This window comes from Acomys russatus, chromosome 3 (assembly GCF_903995435.1).
Source record: "Acomys russatus chromosome 3, mAcoRus1.1, whole genome shotgun sequence".
Lineage (NCBI taxonomy): Eukaryota > Metazoa > Chordata > Mammalia > Rodentia > Muridae > Acomys > Acomys russatus.
The window spans coordinates 2,077,825-2,092,380 of NC_067139.1; the positions used below are offsets into that span (position 1 = coordinate 2,077,825).

A 14,556-nucleotide genomic window follows, 5' to 3' on the forward strand; every position below is an offset into this window, starting at 1 on the left:
GAGTGCGCGGAGGGGAGCGCGAGGGCCGCGCGCAGCGGAGCTCAACTTTTGCAACCGGGGCGCTCGGCCTGGACGGGCCCTGGTTGCTGAAAGTCGCCTTGACGGTCGGGGGCTCCTTTCTTTCTCTTTCTCCTCCCACCCGCGGTTGAACCAAATCAGAACTGTCACTCAGGGCCGGTGACTCAGAGGGATCAGATTACAGGATCCCTGAAACTGATGCGCGGGCTGCAGCGGCGGGAGGGAGCGGACCGGGCCGCGCCGCCGGCGCCCGCACACTCGTCCGCCCGCCCGCCGCTCCCCACCGCGCCCGCTCGCTCCTCTGCTAGCCCGCGCCACACCATGCCCGCCGCGGCCGCACACTGCGATCAGCCCGGCCATCCACGGTAGCCCGGGTCACCCTAAGCTCCGCCGGCGCGGGTCTGTGGATTTGAGACCTGACAGCCACAGCCGCAGGTACGTCCCGCCCGAAGTTCTTTGTTTTGGGGGCCCCCCGCAGCCCGCCCTGTCGAGTGGACGCGGTGCGCTCGCGCCTTTCCGCGCGCTCTCAGTGTCTGGACTCGGCGATGCAGAGAACGGCTGCAGACCTCCGGCCCGAAGGCGCGCGGACCAAGTTTGCAGCCGCGACGCCCGCGCCTACTCCTTTCCAAGTGCTGCGCAGAGCATGGGGACCCCTGAGCTGCAGCTACTCCACGCGCCGCCGCAATCCGCAGCTCGCCTAGGGATGCGCTGGGTCGCCGCGGCCGGGCTCTCCTGGGTCCCGCCTTCATTTCTGAGGGTGGGGGGTGCGGGTTGAGCGGATGGAGGGCGCGCCTCCGCGATGGGAGAGGAAAAGTGAAAGTTATACCGTCGTGGGTGATTCGGAATTTTATGTCTTCCGTTCCAGAGGTAGGGCAGGAAAAAAAAGAAAGGGAGAAAGAAAAGAGAAAGAAAGAAAAGTAGCCGTGGCCCTTGCAGTAATCACTTAAGAGACCAAATGTGCACAGAGCAGAGTTGAGTATGGATCACTGTACTTTGCTGGGGACACTTACTTTCTGGAGTTGCAGCGGGCCTCAAGCATGTGGGGGAGTTAATTCTAAACTTGAGTAGTTGGTGAAGCGACTTTTCAGCAGATGGCCACATGCCCTCACACTCGGCCAGGCCTTTGCTTCTTAGTATCCTTCAGTGGACTTTGTGTCTGTGCTCTGCAGTGCGCCTTTTTGAGTACCACGCTATTCCTTAGGCTTTTTTTGGTTTCTCTGTCTCTCTCTCTCTCTGTGTCTCTGTCTCTGTGTCTCTCTGTCTCTTTCTCTGTTTCTCTCTGTGTCTCTGTCTCTCTATCTCTATCTCTCTTACTTAGGGAAGTTTTCTGCTTTCTGCACCACATTTAACCCCCCCACCCCACCCCCAACTTGGTTGTAGACTTTGAGATAGATTCTGGCCTTGGGTACAATGCTCATGGCCCTCTGCCAGTTTATATGTACATATATTTATGTAAAACATTTTCTCCCAGCTCAATGCCAGCTGTTCCACATTTTCCAGCTGCCACTTTAGTTTGAAATGATGGACTGTCGTCCTTAAGTAAAAGAACCCTTTAGTCCGAGGTATGGAGAGCCCGGCCACTGTGCAAATACAGGGGCAGTGCCATTAGCCCCACTGATATTATTAGTTCCAAAAAACACCTCGTGACCTCTTTTCCTCTCGTTCTCCTCCTCAATTACAGCTTTCTACAGCCCAGCACATGCACTCCGCTGAACATTCAACTGATTAGGCTCCCTTTTTCTAAACCATCTTGTGCAGAACTTGGATGAGGCTGTTTTTTCTTTTTTCTTTTCTTTTCTTTCTTTTTTAGATTCTTGAAATATGTGTCTGGTGGAAATAACTTCTAGAAAAAGAGTTGCAGCTTGAGAGCATTGGGCATGGCTGGGGGAAAGGGGGTTGTGCTAGGCCATCTGAAATAATCTCATTTTAGTCTGTTTAAGGGGAAACCCTTCCGTCATTCTCCTCATGTCACAAGCTTGTACTGTTTGATGTCTTCACGAGTTACAGACCGAATTCTTCAAGAACTGGCCTAAAGTATTAATTTTGAGTATTTATGTAATTGCTCTGTAATTTGAATAGGTGCCTTATTGATTGATTCCCGTAATTATTTCATTTGGGTTTTAAATTAAAAATTAATAATAGTCTGACAGTTTCTTAATTACATGTGTCAAGATTATTTTGAAGCAGGAAAATGCTATGTTTTAAAATAGTGAAATAACCTCAGAATCACTTCATTTTTCTAAAGCAGGAGCAGAATTTCAGTTGAAAAGATATATTAAAGCAGTAGTGATCGGTCTTAACAATGTAAACTGTGCAGAGTATCTGCAAAATTTGTTTATGTTCAGAAATATTGGCTGTAACAGTCTGGTCCACAAGCTCTGTGGCCAGTTAGATTATAGTCAGACCTTAAAACAAACATGAAATAACATTTAAATTAGCTGAAATTGCATATTTATACAGAGCCGAGAGTTTATTTTACACTAAAAGCTATTTAATTAGAAACTCTCCGCCTAAGGGGAGATCCTTTCAGGGTATGTAATTCTTAAAGTCAGCCTTGGGAACCTCTAGTCTAAGATGCATGAATAAGTTCAGTGTGAGAGGTGTCTGGTGAAATTTCACACAGGCAGCAACACTTTAAAAGATATGGATTGCTTTATTGCTAATAGCCTGGCAGGTTTAGCTCAAATGCCTACCAATTCCCCTCGCTTTTTCCATGCTTGTACTCCTTGATTGAACTCTGGTATGCATACAGTTTTTATTTTATGTCTAATTTGCAAAGGACCAACAGACAGAAATGAGAAAATTCAGCACGGATGAAAAATGGCTCTGCTGAGTTATTTAATTATTTACTTAATGAAAGAATTGATAATTTAACAATTGGATTCCAAAGCCTGAAAGTTGGACTCTCCTTTGTTTTGAAACCAGCAAAATTTTCTTAATTACCTGCATGCTGTAAGAGGTGCAGACTTCCTCTGGGTTTAGCCGTTTAGGACTGGGTGCTGTGTAAGGTATCCTGCTTGCTGCATTCCCCTCCCCAGGTTCTGAGGACAGTTTGGAAGCTTATGAAAGGAAACACTTTAATGATCATTGTTGTATGCACTCACTTATATGGAGACAGTAATGCTCGAAGAAAGACCAGTCTTGAAGACCTGAGTCAGTGAGTCATGAAATGCTCACCAAAACCTTAGTAATGGAATGTTAATGCTTTTAGACTAGAGTAGATTATCTTAAAAGTCAGACTTTTCTTCCTTCTGCAATTGTTGTAAATCCCCAGCTGGAGAGTTCTTTGAAGGAGGTTTTCGTTCTGGCACTCATAGTCTGAGGTTGGTCTGATTGGTTTTGGAAGATTCAAGGAATTTGTTGCCAACATTTATATGAAGAGGCAATCAGAATGCTGAAACGGCTACAGAACAAACACATGTATGTATTTATTAAGCAAAAGATTCTCTAATAGTGATTTCAGGTTGTCTTCTCAGTAGAGCCCGGGAGAGTCAGCTGCTTTTTTCTGCATGTTATCATTTTTCTACACGGAAAGTGATCTGTTCTACTTTCAAAGCAAATATAGGCAGACAATAAACAACAGCAACAGGGCTGGGTGCTGCTGCAAACTTTTCTTAAATACTTTTCAGTGTATTTTTCATCTTTACTTTTATTTGATGGGCCTCTGAAATAGAGCTGTAGACTGGTGAGGACTTTAAATGAAATTTCACACTTTGATGATTTTTTTTAAACTTTGATATATTGACAGCAAAAGGAGCTGCAAAGCTTTTATATAGCCTGAGCAGCAATGCCAGGCAGCAGTCAGACGTCTCCATGCATTTGTGTTTAACTGCAGAAGAAAAACATGTCCATGGGCAGTAGAGGTTCTTATCAGCCCCCTAATCCCAGATCCCAGCAAACCTTGAGGGCATGCCTCAGATCTTGCTGAAGTCACTGTGGACTCTCACAGTTTGCAGATTAAATATGCTATGTGTTCCTGGCTCCAGCAACAGTTTTATGAGTTCACTAAGCTTCCTGTCTTAGGATCCTTTTCTTGTGTTTTTAGAGCCTGCTGAAGGCTCTGCTGTCTGAAGTGGTGCTTGTTCATTTAGAGACTTTTTACATATTGCATTCTCTCCTTTAAAATTGCCAAATTTATTGTTTTTAAGCTGAGAAGCTAATTGTGTTGGGAAGACGGAGGAGAGCTGCTGGAAAGAAGCTCCATGCGGAATGTTTTTATGAGCTCATTTGTTTGCAAACTTTGTGTGTTTTCTCCTTTGTTTTACCACACTTTCTCGCTGCCTAGCCCCTGAAAAGTAGACTTTTTCCATTTGAGACACTAAGTGCACAATAATACTGTGCACATTTCTTAGCTACAACTGTGTGTGTGTGTGTGTGTGTGTGTGTGTGTGCGCGCGCGCGCGCGCGCATGCGCGCGTGTGTGTGTGTTTCACCTGAAAGTGTTTTTTGTTCTGGTTGTGTATATTTCACCCCGACAAAATGTCTCAGAAAATCTATGGCTTTCTAAAGAAGCTGAATGAAAAAGCCATTACATAGTTAATAAGGTGGCACTGGGACATTGTGGTCCTCTCCTGAAAGGCAATATTGTATTGAGTTCCATGTCTGTGGTATCTATAAGCTATATCCTCTTATATGGTGTGCTAGCATTTTGTGTACAAGTCATAATTAAAAAAGAAAATACTTACATCATTGTCCAGCAACATGTCATATCATTCCCAAGAGAACCCAAGCCAATTTTGTGTTTAAAGGTTATTCAATGAATGAAATCGTGAAAGCCCATTTGTCAAAGTACTGCATGGTTTCTGTTCCTTTTCCAGCCCAAATTCATTGTCTGCCCTAGCCCAGCCATTAGTCATCAGTGTATTAGTGCTGCCTTCAGGCCATGCTGCCCAGCACTTCTTCACACTAGTCCAGCTTTGAAAGTGTACTCTGTCGGCTTGTAGAATTACTGCTCTGATTTCCGCTTGGCTGGCTTGAGGTAAGTCCCCTCCCTCCCTGCTAGCTGACTGTAATCCTTGCTTTTCTCTCAAAGCTCCTTTCCAGAGATTTAGAGGAAAACTTTCTTAAGGACCCTGTTGGCATCCCCCCACGGTTTTGTTGTAGCCTGCGCTATACATTTAAATTGTACCTGAAGTAAATTGGATGGGTTGCAGGCCTGAAACAGTTAGAGGGGCTTTGCTTTGCTCTGGAGGGGAAGGTGGTGCCGCAGTAACTATTGACACAATGTATTTGTGTGCTTGTGTAATTTTTATGTCCTAGAACTAGTTCAGTAATAGGAGATAAGTACCATGCCATTCTTAGTCCCTGTTGAAATAGCTTAAAAATGTAACATATTTGCATATTTTTAAAGAAGGTTTTTTTTCTTTTTTTTTTTGAAGATTGAATAAAATACCTCACAAGACAGCAGGAGTGTTTTATGTTATAAACTGTCAAATTTTTTTAAAAAACCCTGAAAACTCACCAATTAGATGAAAGATAAGTTCAAGCGTTATTAATGAAGGAATGAGGCAGCTAAGCTCTGTTACTGATTACATTTCGTGATATTCTTTTAAAAGGATAATTCACTCCAAAGACTTATTAGTGCGTGGATAAACCTCATCCAGCAGCTTTGTAGTGAAGCCAGAATGCTTGAGATGTGTGGACACCTGGAATCCACTGGCCAGACACGTGGCTCAGGCCATGCTAGTTCAGGGTAGGGCCTGCTGTGCCAACTGTGGCTGCTCAAGTGGAATTCCACAGCAGAGTCTCGTCGCGGGTGGGTGCGCGTGGCAGTTGCTGTCGGCTAGGATGACGTATGTGTAGAGTGAAGACTGAGTCCACAGGAGAATAAGTGGCCCAGGGGTAATTAATTAATGTTTAAAGTAGGCTCTACGTCTGAAAAAAATCCCCAAAGCTTGAGAACGGGTCCTTAAAAGTTGACTCTCAAAGCTTTAAGACTTAGGAGGATGAAATGGGGAGAGGTGGTGCTGCTTGAGTGCAAGCCGAGTATCATTAGCTTATCTGTGACTGATTTCAATGCTTAAATATCCATCTCATTTGTGTGACTCAATAGTCAGTTGTTGGCCTAGTGTGACAGCTCATGCCTTTAGTCTTAACATTTGGGAGGCTGACGCAGGAAGACTGTCAGGAGTTTCAGGTGAGCCTGGGCTTCCTAGTCAATTCTAGCCTGCATGGCCTACAGCATGAAAACCTGTTTCAAACCATAACAGCAACAAAAAAAGTCAATTCTTACTCCTAGGCAGTACAAGGTCTGGCTCCTTCAGCTGTATTGTAAAGATAGAGGAGTGTAGGAAGTGTCAAGTCATATAAGTTTCGTGAGAGTAGCAGGTTTTTTCCCCCTGCTGCTCTGCAAACATGCTTAATTCTTTCAGACCTCAGTGAAGCACTCGGGGTTTTGTGATATACATGGATGTAGTGGGAGGGCGGTTTACACAATATCATCTATAGACCGATATAGACAGTCAGATGTGGTTTCCTTTGGGAGGAGAGGTCTGGACCTAGCTAATGCACAGGAAATCTGGGTGTCAGTTTGCTCCCCGTTATTGCTTCTTCTCTCACGGCATCTGCTGTGCCCCCTGCATAGCTCAACCAAAACACAGGAGGCTGGTGTGGTAAGAGTTGTGAGGGGTTCAGAAGTGGCAATGAGTATTAAGTGGAGACCTCATACTCCCCTCTAATGTTCGTTATAAAATACCCCTGGCAGCCGCGATTATAACTGGTGATTTTTTTCCCTTACATCAACACCAGGAAAGGCCCAAACGTGTCATTTTGTGATTTCAGGTGTAATAACAACGGTTTCTTTCATGTTGAATAGTCTCTTCACTGATTGAAGTTAACTGTATAACTTTCTTAAAGGTTTAGATGTAGCTAATTTATGAGAGCCAAACCCACCGAATCCAGGCAGTTATTTCTCTCTTAGAGCAGTTCCATTTTGGGATGTCTATCAGAATGCTGCTTGTCTACAAGCAGAAGCCTCAGAGATGTAAGGTAGGGTGTTTGGAAAAATAAACAGCAGGTTTGGAGGTCCCTTGGCTTCCCAGAGGGCATCTTGGATAGATTCTAGCGTTCTTATTTACAGATGAGCTTTTCTGCTCTCTTGACCTTGGGAAAAGTAATCCTATAAAGGTGAAATAATTGTATATTACGAAGTATTGCAGTTAAACATTAGTGAACTTATGAAGTGGGGCTTCCTTTTCTGCAGAAAGGGGGTGCAGACAGGAAGGGGCGGGAAGCTTAGAAATCTTGGGAACTGTTGGTGTGTCACAGAGGTTATGCATAACTAATTGATTTTAGGTTCAGAAAGGTTTTGAACAGGAGAAAACCCAAGCACATTATCGACCTCTTATGTTTCCTTTCCAGCGTGATTACACGAGACGGCTAAATTCTCTGTCTTTTGCTCATTGAACCTCAAGACTATTTCTCACTTCCAAAACTGATCAAGAATTTTTAAAAATCAGCATTAGCTTTGTCCTTCATGATGGAGAAAAAAAGTTCTCTCTGAAGGAATTATTTTCTTTAGGAAATGGGTTAGTTAATAGCTCCAGGAAGGTATAAATATTAAATAGGATTTTTTTCCTATTTAAAAGGAGCATGGTTGCTCCTTGCACGAAATAGCTGCTGATGCTCTGGTAGCAGAGGATGAGAGAACCATCACTCTTCAGTGATGGCTGGAGCGGAAGGCCCCCCCCATCCCTTCTCAGCCCACCTCATTGTGGAAGTTGGAAACGTTAGCATAGGAGGGAGGCCATTCAGCTCAACAGTGTACAGGCAGGTGTGAGTAAAAGCCTCCTTCTCCCGGAGCAGCAGACTCCTGAACTACTACACCGGGTAGTTTCTCAAGTTCGGCCTGCTCTCGGTGCTGCCCATCCTGTTGGCGTTGAAATGACTTTTCTTTCTGGCTTTTAGTGCCTGTGTCCGAATCTGAGAAACCGATAGGCTTATCATCAATCCAGCCTTCAGCTTAGTTGTCTTGAATCTTTAAAAGGATTCAAGGGAAAAAAACCAACAGTGCATTAGAGTAACACAACAGTAAAAGCAACTGGGTTAAGGACTTAGGTACTTGCAGTGTGCCAGTCTGCAGCAGCTTCCCACCCCTAGACTGCAGTTCAATTGTCACTTTAAACTCTGGCATTAGCCTGCACTGGTGCTTTCTTCACAGGAATGCTAGGGTTCTAATCATTAAGGAACCCCGAATACCTACAGTTGGAGGTGTTACTGCAGAGAACTGTAAGGGGAGAGGCTGGTCTTTGCAGGTTTAAGAATTGGGATTTTAAAAAGTTTTTACTGTAACAGGAAGCTTCTGTGGTGGTTAAGGTTGAGCTGCTTGGAGGGTTTTCTGAGAGACAGTGAGGCCAGGTGTCTGCCTTGACCATTCGCAGCGCCTGCATCTATTTAAGGCAGCCTCGGAAGGGGGTCAGGTTAATAGAGGTTTTAGTGAATTAACATATTTATTTTCCTGCAGATTTTTCAAGCATTCCCCAATGTTTTGTTATAGTGCAAAACACACACACACACACACACACACACACACACACACACACACACACACACACCACTTCTTCGAATTCAGCTAGTTCAGACTGTGTGGATGCAACAACCCCCTCCCAACTGCCTGCTGGGCATTCTGCTGGCCCAGCTGTAGAGGGAGTTTGCAAGGGCCCGCAAATATTCCTGAAAAGCAGGACAACTAATTGATAAGGGACACCTGTATGGCTTGCCGAAGCACTGGGGTGAAGCCTGCTGCTGGGCCAGTCTCCTCGGGGCCTTTCAGGCCATCTGCCTGGCCTGCAGCATCTCCTTTAACTCTCCCTGGCTTGACAGCCTTCTCTAGCAGCTCTAGATGCCAAAGCTGCAGTGGCTCTGACGTGCAGCCAGGGCGCCACAATGGGCGAAGGCACAGGTGACAGAGCCCACGTGGCCAGCAGCACTGGAGAACAGCGCCTGAGGAGAAATTAAGACTCAGAGAGGTAAAAGTGGCTAAAGGTGTGAAAGACAGACTTTGCTCCAGTCTCATGTGTCTGGAACAGAACTTCCCCAGCCCCCAAAAAAGCTTTCAGTCTAAAAGGGCCTTAGCAATCACAGCCTACTCAAAAGAATCCCCGTGGTAAAAGGCCCTGTCTCTTTGAAGATGGTGGGTCAGTGTGAGGCAGCCCCTCTTCCCGGTGCTACTCTTTGAGAGGGCTTGAGGCATTTGTGAGACAGTGTTTTGGAAACATAGTGTCTCCCCACCTCCAAAATTCTCAGGTTTGGTAAGTGTTACCTTTAATTCCCATCATTTTAGAGTGGACAAACGCTACAAGTGTTGTTCCTAGTGTCTTCAGGAAGGCTTTATAGCCACTTTTAGGGGAGGTTAGAAAGAAAAGACGTACCTGCAGCCAAATTGCTAGAGGAGGAAGGAGTAGATTTTAAAAAGGGTCTGAAATTAATTGGGCTCTGGACTTTGACCTCTGGGAAATATCCAAAGGTTTGGGGTAGTTGAATGGAAAAAAAGAAAAAAAAGACTTAGTTGTTTTGCCTCCAGGAAAGAACTTTTATTCTTCTTCTTTTACCTGTGAAATTTAAGACCTGCGATGTGGCTGGTTGCCGGACCCTTTGCTAGGACTCAGACTTAGATGTCTGCTTCCCTACCTCAAAAAACAAAACAAAGAAAACCAAACAAACAAAACCCACCAAAATCAGAAAAAGCCAAGTGGTTTGTCAGAGCTCCTGCCTGTGTAATGTTTCAGTGGTCAAAGGCTGAAGAGGATAGGCTAGATTGTAAACAGGCACAGCGGCTCAGGAGGAAAGTCTTGGTTTCATCCAAAGCTGAAAAAGAGTGGCATGTGTCAAAAGTATTTGACGCGAGTTAACCCCTCCTCCACTCTTATGTTCCCATTGCTGTGCTTTATTGCTTAAGGAACTCTAGGCTCTAAAGGTAGGATACAGGGTGTTGCTCCAGCCTGCCACAATTTAGCATTCCAGCAGGTGTCAACTCTGGTCTGTGTTTCCAAATCCCTTAATGCCCTATGAAAGAGCCACCCTGAATGGAGAAGTAGTCATCATTTCAACGTTCAGATGGGGTGTGGGCATCCGTGGTACTAAAGCTTTCTCTTTGTGACAAGGATAAAATTGTGTTTTTATCAGTAAAATAAGCTGATATAATTCACAGTGCCATACAGGAAGCAGATGTGTGCCTTGGCAAGTTGCCATGTTATAGCCCTACACCAAGCATTGACTACACTTAAATAATTAGTTGCTAATTAATGAGATCCAAAAATAAGTTGTCAAAATAGAAGAAGGGGGAGATTCTTTAAGTTACCAAAGGCTTAGTTTTTAAAAAATCTATTTCAAACAGGGGTAGGAATTAGTACCCTCCAAGACCATTAATTAGTAGCTTTCAGGCGGTGCCTCTTGGCGCTTGAGCCTGTCTGCTGAGCCGAGGTCTGGGAGGGTTAGTGCTTTGTTAAAATGAAGTTTCTTGCCTGAAGGGGTACCCAACAACTGCATAAAATTCAGCCTTACTAAGCAACTTCGGTGACATGTTTATTCTCACTGGGACCCTCATCTCTTGATGGGATGCAATCTGGTTCCTTTGTGTGTTATGCTTCCGTTTTGCAGTTGCCCAGATTCAGCTAAGAAAACTGTATGTCAGGTTTGGAGGAGACGGCTATGGCATTGGAGGTGTCTAGGGTCGGGTGCTTTGAGTAAGGATTCCTGGTTAAAAAAAAAATATATTTTTAGCTTTTCTATAGAATTTACCAGTTTTTGATGAACCATTTAGTAAAGTGTAGCTAGCTCAAGGATGTTTACAATTCAAGACCACAGCAGATTTAGAAGTCATGGGGCCCCGATGTGAACTTCTGTTCACCCAATAAACATTTGCATGCGTATTAGTTGTTGAAAGGATAGGCGACTGCCCCTCATGAGGCTTCCAGTCTGGATTGGGGAGATGGGTGCTCAGCAAAGACTTTTCTAGATGCAGTTCTCTATCATTACAGTTGGAGCTGGGATAGGTCTGTATGGGCTGTGAACTCAGTGTTCTGGGATGCATACACTTCATTCATCCTATAGTTAGGACGTTGATGAGATCTTCTCCCATAGATATATGTAGCAAAGAACAAAAGTAAATGGAGACCTCTTACTGGGAAGCTGAAGTGATCTTGGCGATTAGTGCTCCTCGGATTCCGGCTCTCAGGTGCCGCTCTCCATGACAGATGCGTTGTGCTGGGAGCTGTGCTGGAGGTTTGGCTCCTTTAGCAAGGACATAGCAGTGTATACTGATGGCTTGTACCAGTGGCTGCCCAGGGGAACTGTGGGAGTAGCGGTATGGATTGGGTTGACTTGGTCTTACGGTGTCCTCAGTCTTTCTTTTGTTAGCTGGAGAAAGTGTGGCCAACTGTAGACCTGGAGAGCCTGGAACTCTATATGTGGACCAGACTGTTGCGACCTCACAGAAACTCTCCTGCCTCCGCCTCCTGAGTGCTGAAATTGATGTCCGAAGCAGGGTGTGGTGGTGCAGGCCTGACTGAGGATGAGTCTGAGGAGTTGAAGCCAGACAGGGCTGTGGAGCATGACCTCAGCTTATAAACACACGAAGTCAGTTTAGAGAGAGAATTGCTGTGCCTGTGGCAGTCAGAGGCTGACTTGGGGGTTGGTTCTCTTCCCTCTGTTGTGTAGGTGGATTCCAGGAATCAAACTCCGGTTGTCTGGCTTGCAAGTGCCTTTCCCCATGGAGGTACCCCTGAGGCCCCTGTTCTGAGGTGTTTTTCCTTAGAAACACAAGCAACTCTGGACATTTTATCTTTAGAGGTTTTTAAAAATCGAGGCTTATGGAAAGGTTTTGGAGGGTCTACGATTTCTTGGAAATTAAATGCCCTTATTTCTGAGCTAAAGAGTGTTTTCCCTCCTTCTTTAGGAAGAAGGACTTAGCTATTTGATTTCTTCTCAAGAAGAAAAATGCTTCTTTCAGAGTTGATATCAAGTGAGAGTGAGCACAGGCTGCCTCCGTTTGCTTTGGACAGCTCCTGGGGCAGCCTTAGGTAGTCTGTGTGGTGCTGTCCAGCCCTTGCTGTGTTGTTCTTGTTTTTAATTGTGCTATTTAAATATGCTTCTCAATTCAGAGTGGGTCTTACAGTTGATAAGTACATCTTTTTTTTTTTTCCTTTTTATTCTACAAGACTTTTTAGGGTGAATGACAGTAGCTTTTCTTGGAGAAGATGGAAGTTAGCGGAAGAGTTGGTGCCCCAGTGTTGTGTCTTCAGCCTTTGGTACCCAGGCCATAATCGAATGGCTTGTGTTCCAGGTCAAGGGGGAATGTGGTGTCTGTTACAAACTGTACAGTTCCCTTACAAACCCGAGTGAAAGCTGACTAAACATATATCCTCTGGCGTTTTCGCTTTTGCCACTTAAACAGTTGCTTATTTTATTTCGCTAATCACTGTTTTGATTGAACCTTGTGGCGTCTGCTACGTGTATAAAAATAAGCAGATGACTAGACAGACGAAGGGCCTACCATCAGTGTTGCAATCTGGAGACTTGAAGAAAACATGGCTGTGTGGACTTTTCGTCTTGGTCCTCTTTGTAGGTCAGAACATGAGTGTAAAAATAAAATGCACCAGAGTGAAAACGGAGGAGTGATTCATTGGGATTGTTGTCCCATGAGGGAAGCTCGTGAAACACAGAGGAACTGAATTCGCCTGTAGTTGAGTTTCCATGTTTTCTAAGTGACCTCAGCCTTCGCTTTTGGCTTTTTGTTGTGGGATGAAGGGCTGGGCTGTTGTCTTATTTGCTTAGGAAATTATGCCAAATGAGTTAATGTTTTCCTTTTCAGAAAACTTAAAGAACACAGGTTGCCTGGATGTAGTGCATTGCAAGCTGGGCGTGGTGGCAGTGGTGTGCCCCTGTAATCCCAGCCCTGGGGGAGGCAGAGGCAGGTGGATCTCTGAGACTTCAAGGCCAGCCTTGGTCTACAAAGCCAGTCCAGGACAGCCAAGTCTACACAGAGAAACCCTGTCTCAGGAGGCGGGGGGGGGGGGGGGGGGGGGAGGGAGTGCATGGCAATTCAGTGGAAGAATAGAAATCACTGTCTACTTGGCTGAGTTACCCCAGACTGAGAGCTCTGGGAGGGGTTTAATTATGGGGCCACAGAGACGGCTCAGTGGTTAAGAGTACTGCCTGCTCTTCCAAAGGACCTGGGTTCAATTCCCAGCACCCACATGGCAGCTCACAACTTTCTGTAACTCCACGATCTGACACCCTGACACCAATGCACATAAATTAAAATTAAATAAATTATTAAAAATAAGTTTATTGTAATTCAAGCTTTCTTCTGACTTAGATGTTCTCTTAGTGCTCCTTCCTATAAAGGTGACCACCTGAAGAGGACTGTGCAGACGTGGCTTAAGGGAAGAGTGACACTTGGGTTTTATGCTGTGGATAATTGAAAACTGAAGTGTTTAGAATCCAACATTTCCCAATCTGTGGGTCACAATCCCTTTGGCAAACATCAATCTCCAAAAAATATTTACATTGCAATTTATAACAGTAGCAAAGTTACAGTTATGAGGTAGCAATAAAAACAGTTTTATGGTTTGGGATCACTGCAGCATGAGGAACTGTATTATAGGGTCACAGCATTAGGGAGAGTGAGCACCACTGGTTTAGATTATTTGATAACAAATACTCAGGAGGAACTGGGGAAATGTCTACATTGTGAGCTGCTCTGTTTTACTTTGCAGATAGTAAAGGCTGGGATCACTTAGGGAATATGAAAACTCAAATACATGTGACTCCTTAATATTATATCCACCAAGCGTTTCACTAGAAAAACCTTTGGAGAAATGTCACTCCGGTTTTGCTTTAGGTCTTTCCTCAGGTAGAAGATATAGAGGGCTTTTGAGCAAAGGTTTCTCCTTCTGCCGTTTTGGGAATTTGATGGCACTGTGGTGTTTTGTAGGCATTTCTTCGAGAAACAAGCTGAAGTAATGAGAAGACATTATGGAGGCCCAGTCCCACAGCTCCACAGCCACTGAGAGGAAGAAAGCTGAGAATTCCATCGCCAAGTGTCCCACAAGAACAGACGTCAGTGAGAAGGCCGTGGCCTCCAGCACCACTTCGAATGGTGAGTGGTCTCACAGCTCCCTGTGGCCACGCCACAGTTGGTGCTGTGCTCTCTGCATCCCCTGAGCTGAGCATAGGCATCTGGACCAGTGATTGTTCTGTGAGGGGCTCACACGGGCCAGAGAGGATGCTGTACAGGGCAGGCAGGCTTTGGGAATCTCTGTTTTGGCACTCAAACTGCTTGTTTTCTTCAGAGTATAAATCAAGATGTGATTTGTGATAGGTTATTTATGAAAAGGAATTTCTGTTTTGGCATTTTGGATATCATCTTGATTAGCCTGGTTAGAAGTTAAAAATGCTTTACATTTCAGCTGGAAAGTCTATACTAGTCAAAATAACACAGAAGTTGTCAATTTATGGCAGGGTTTCCCCCACCCCAAATTTAAAGTTGTCTACTGGATTTTTAAATTTTAAGTCCATGAACTTCATTGTTAGTTCTGT

At 44.8% G+C, this 14,556-nt stretch overlaps 1 protein-coding gene across 1 annotated transcript in view; it reads left to right on the forward strand.

The window, feature by feature from the left end:
• Nucleotides 1-314: 314 nt before the first annotated feature.
• Nucleotides 315-14,556, forward strand: part of Gli3 (GLI family zinc finger 3) — a 277,309-nt gene continuing 263,067 nt past the window's right edge. Inside the window, 2 exon segments of the mRNA XM_051167959.1 lie at nucleotides 315-453; nucleotides 13,952-14,116. Of these exon segments, the coding sequence (XP_051023916.1) occupies nucleotides 13,993-14,116 (124 nt within the window). The 5' untranslated portion in view covers nucleotides 315-453; nucleotides 13,952-13,992.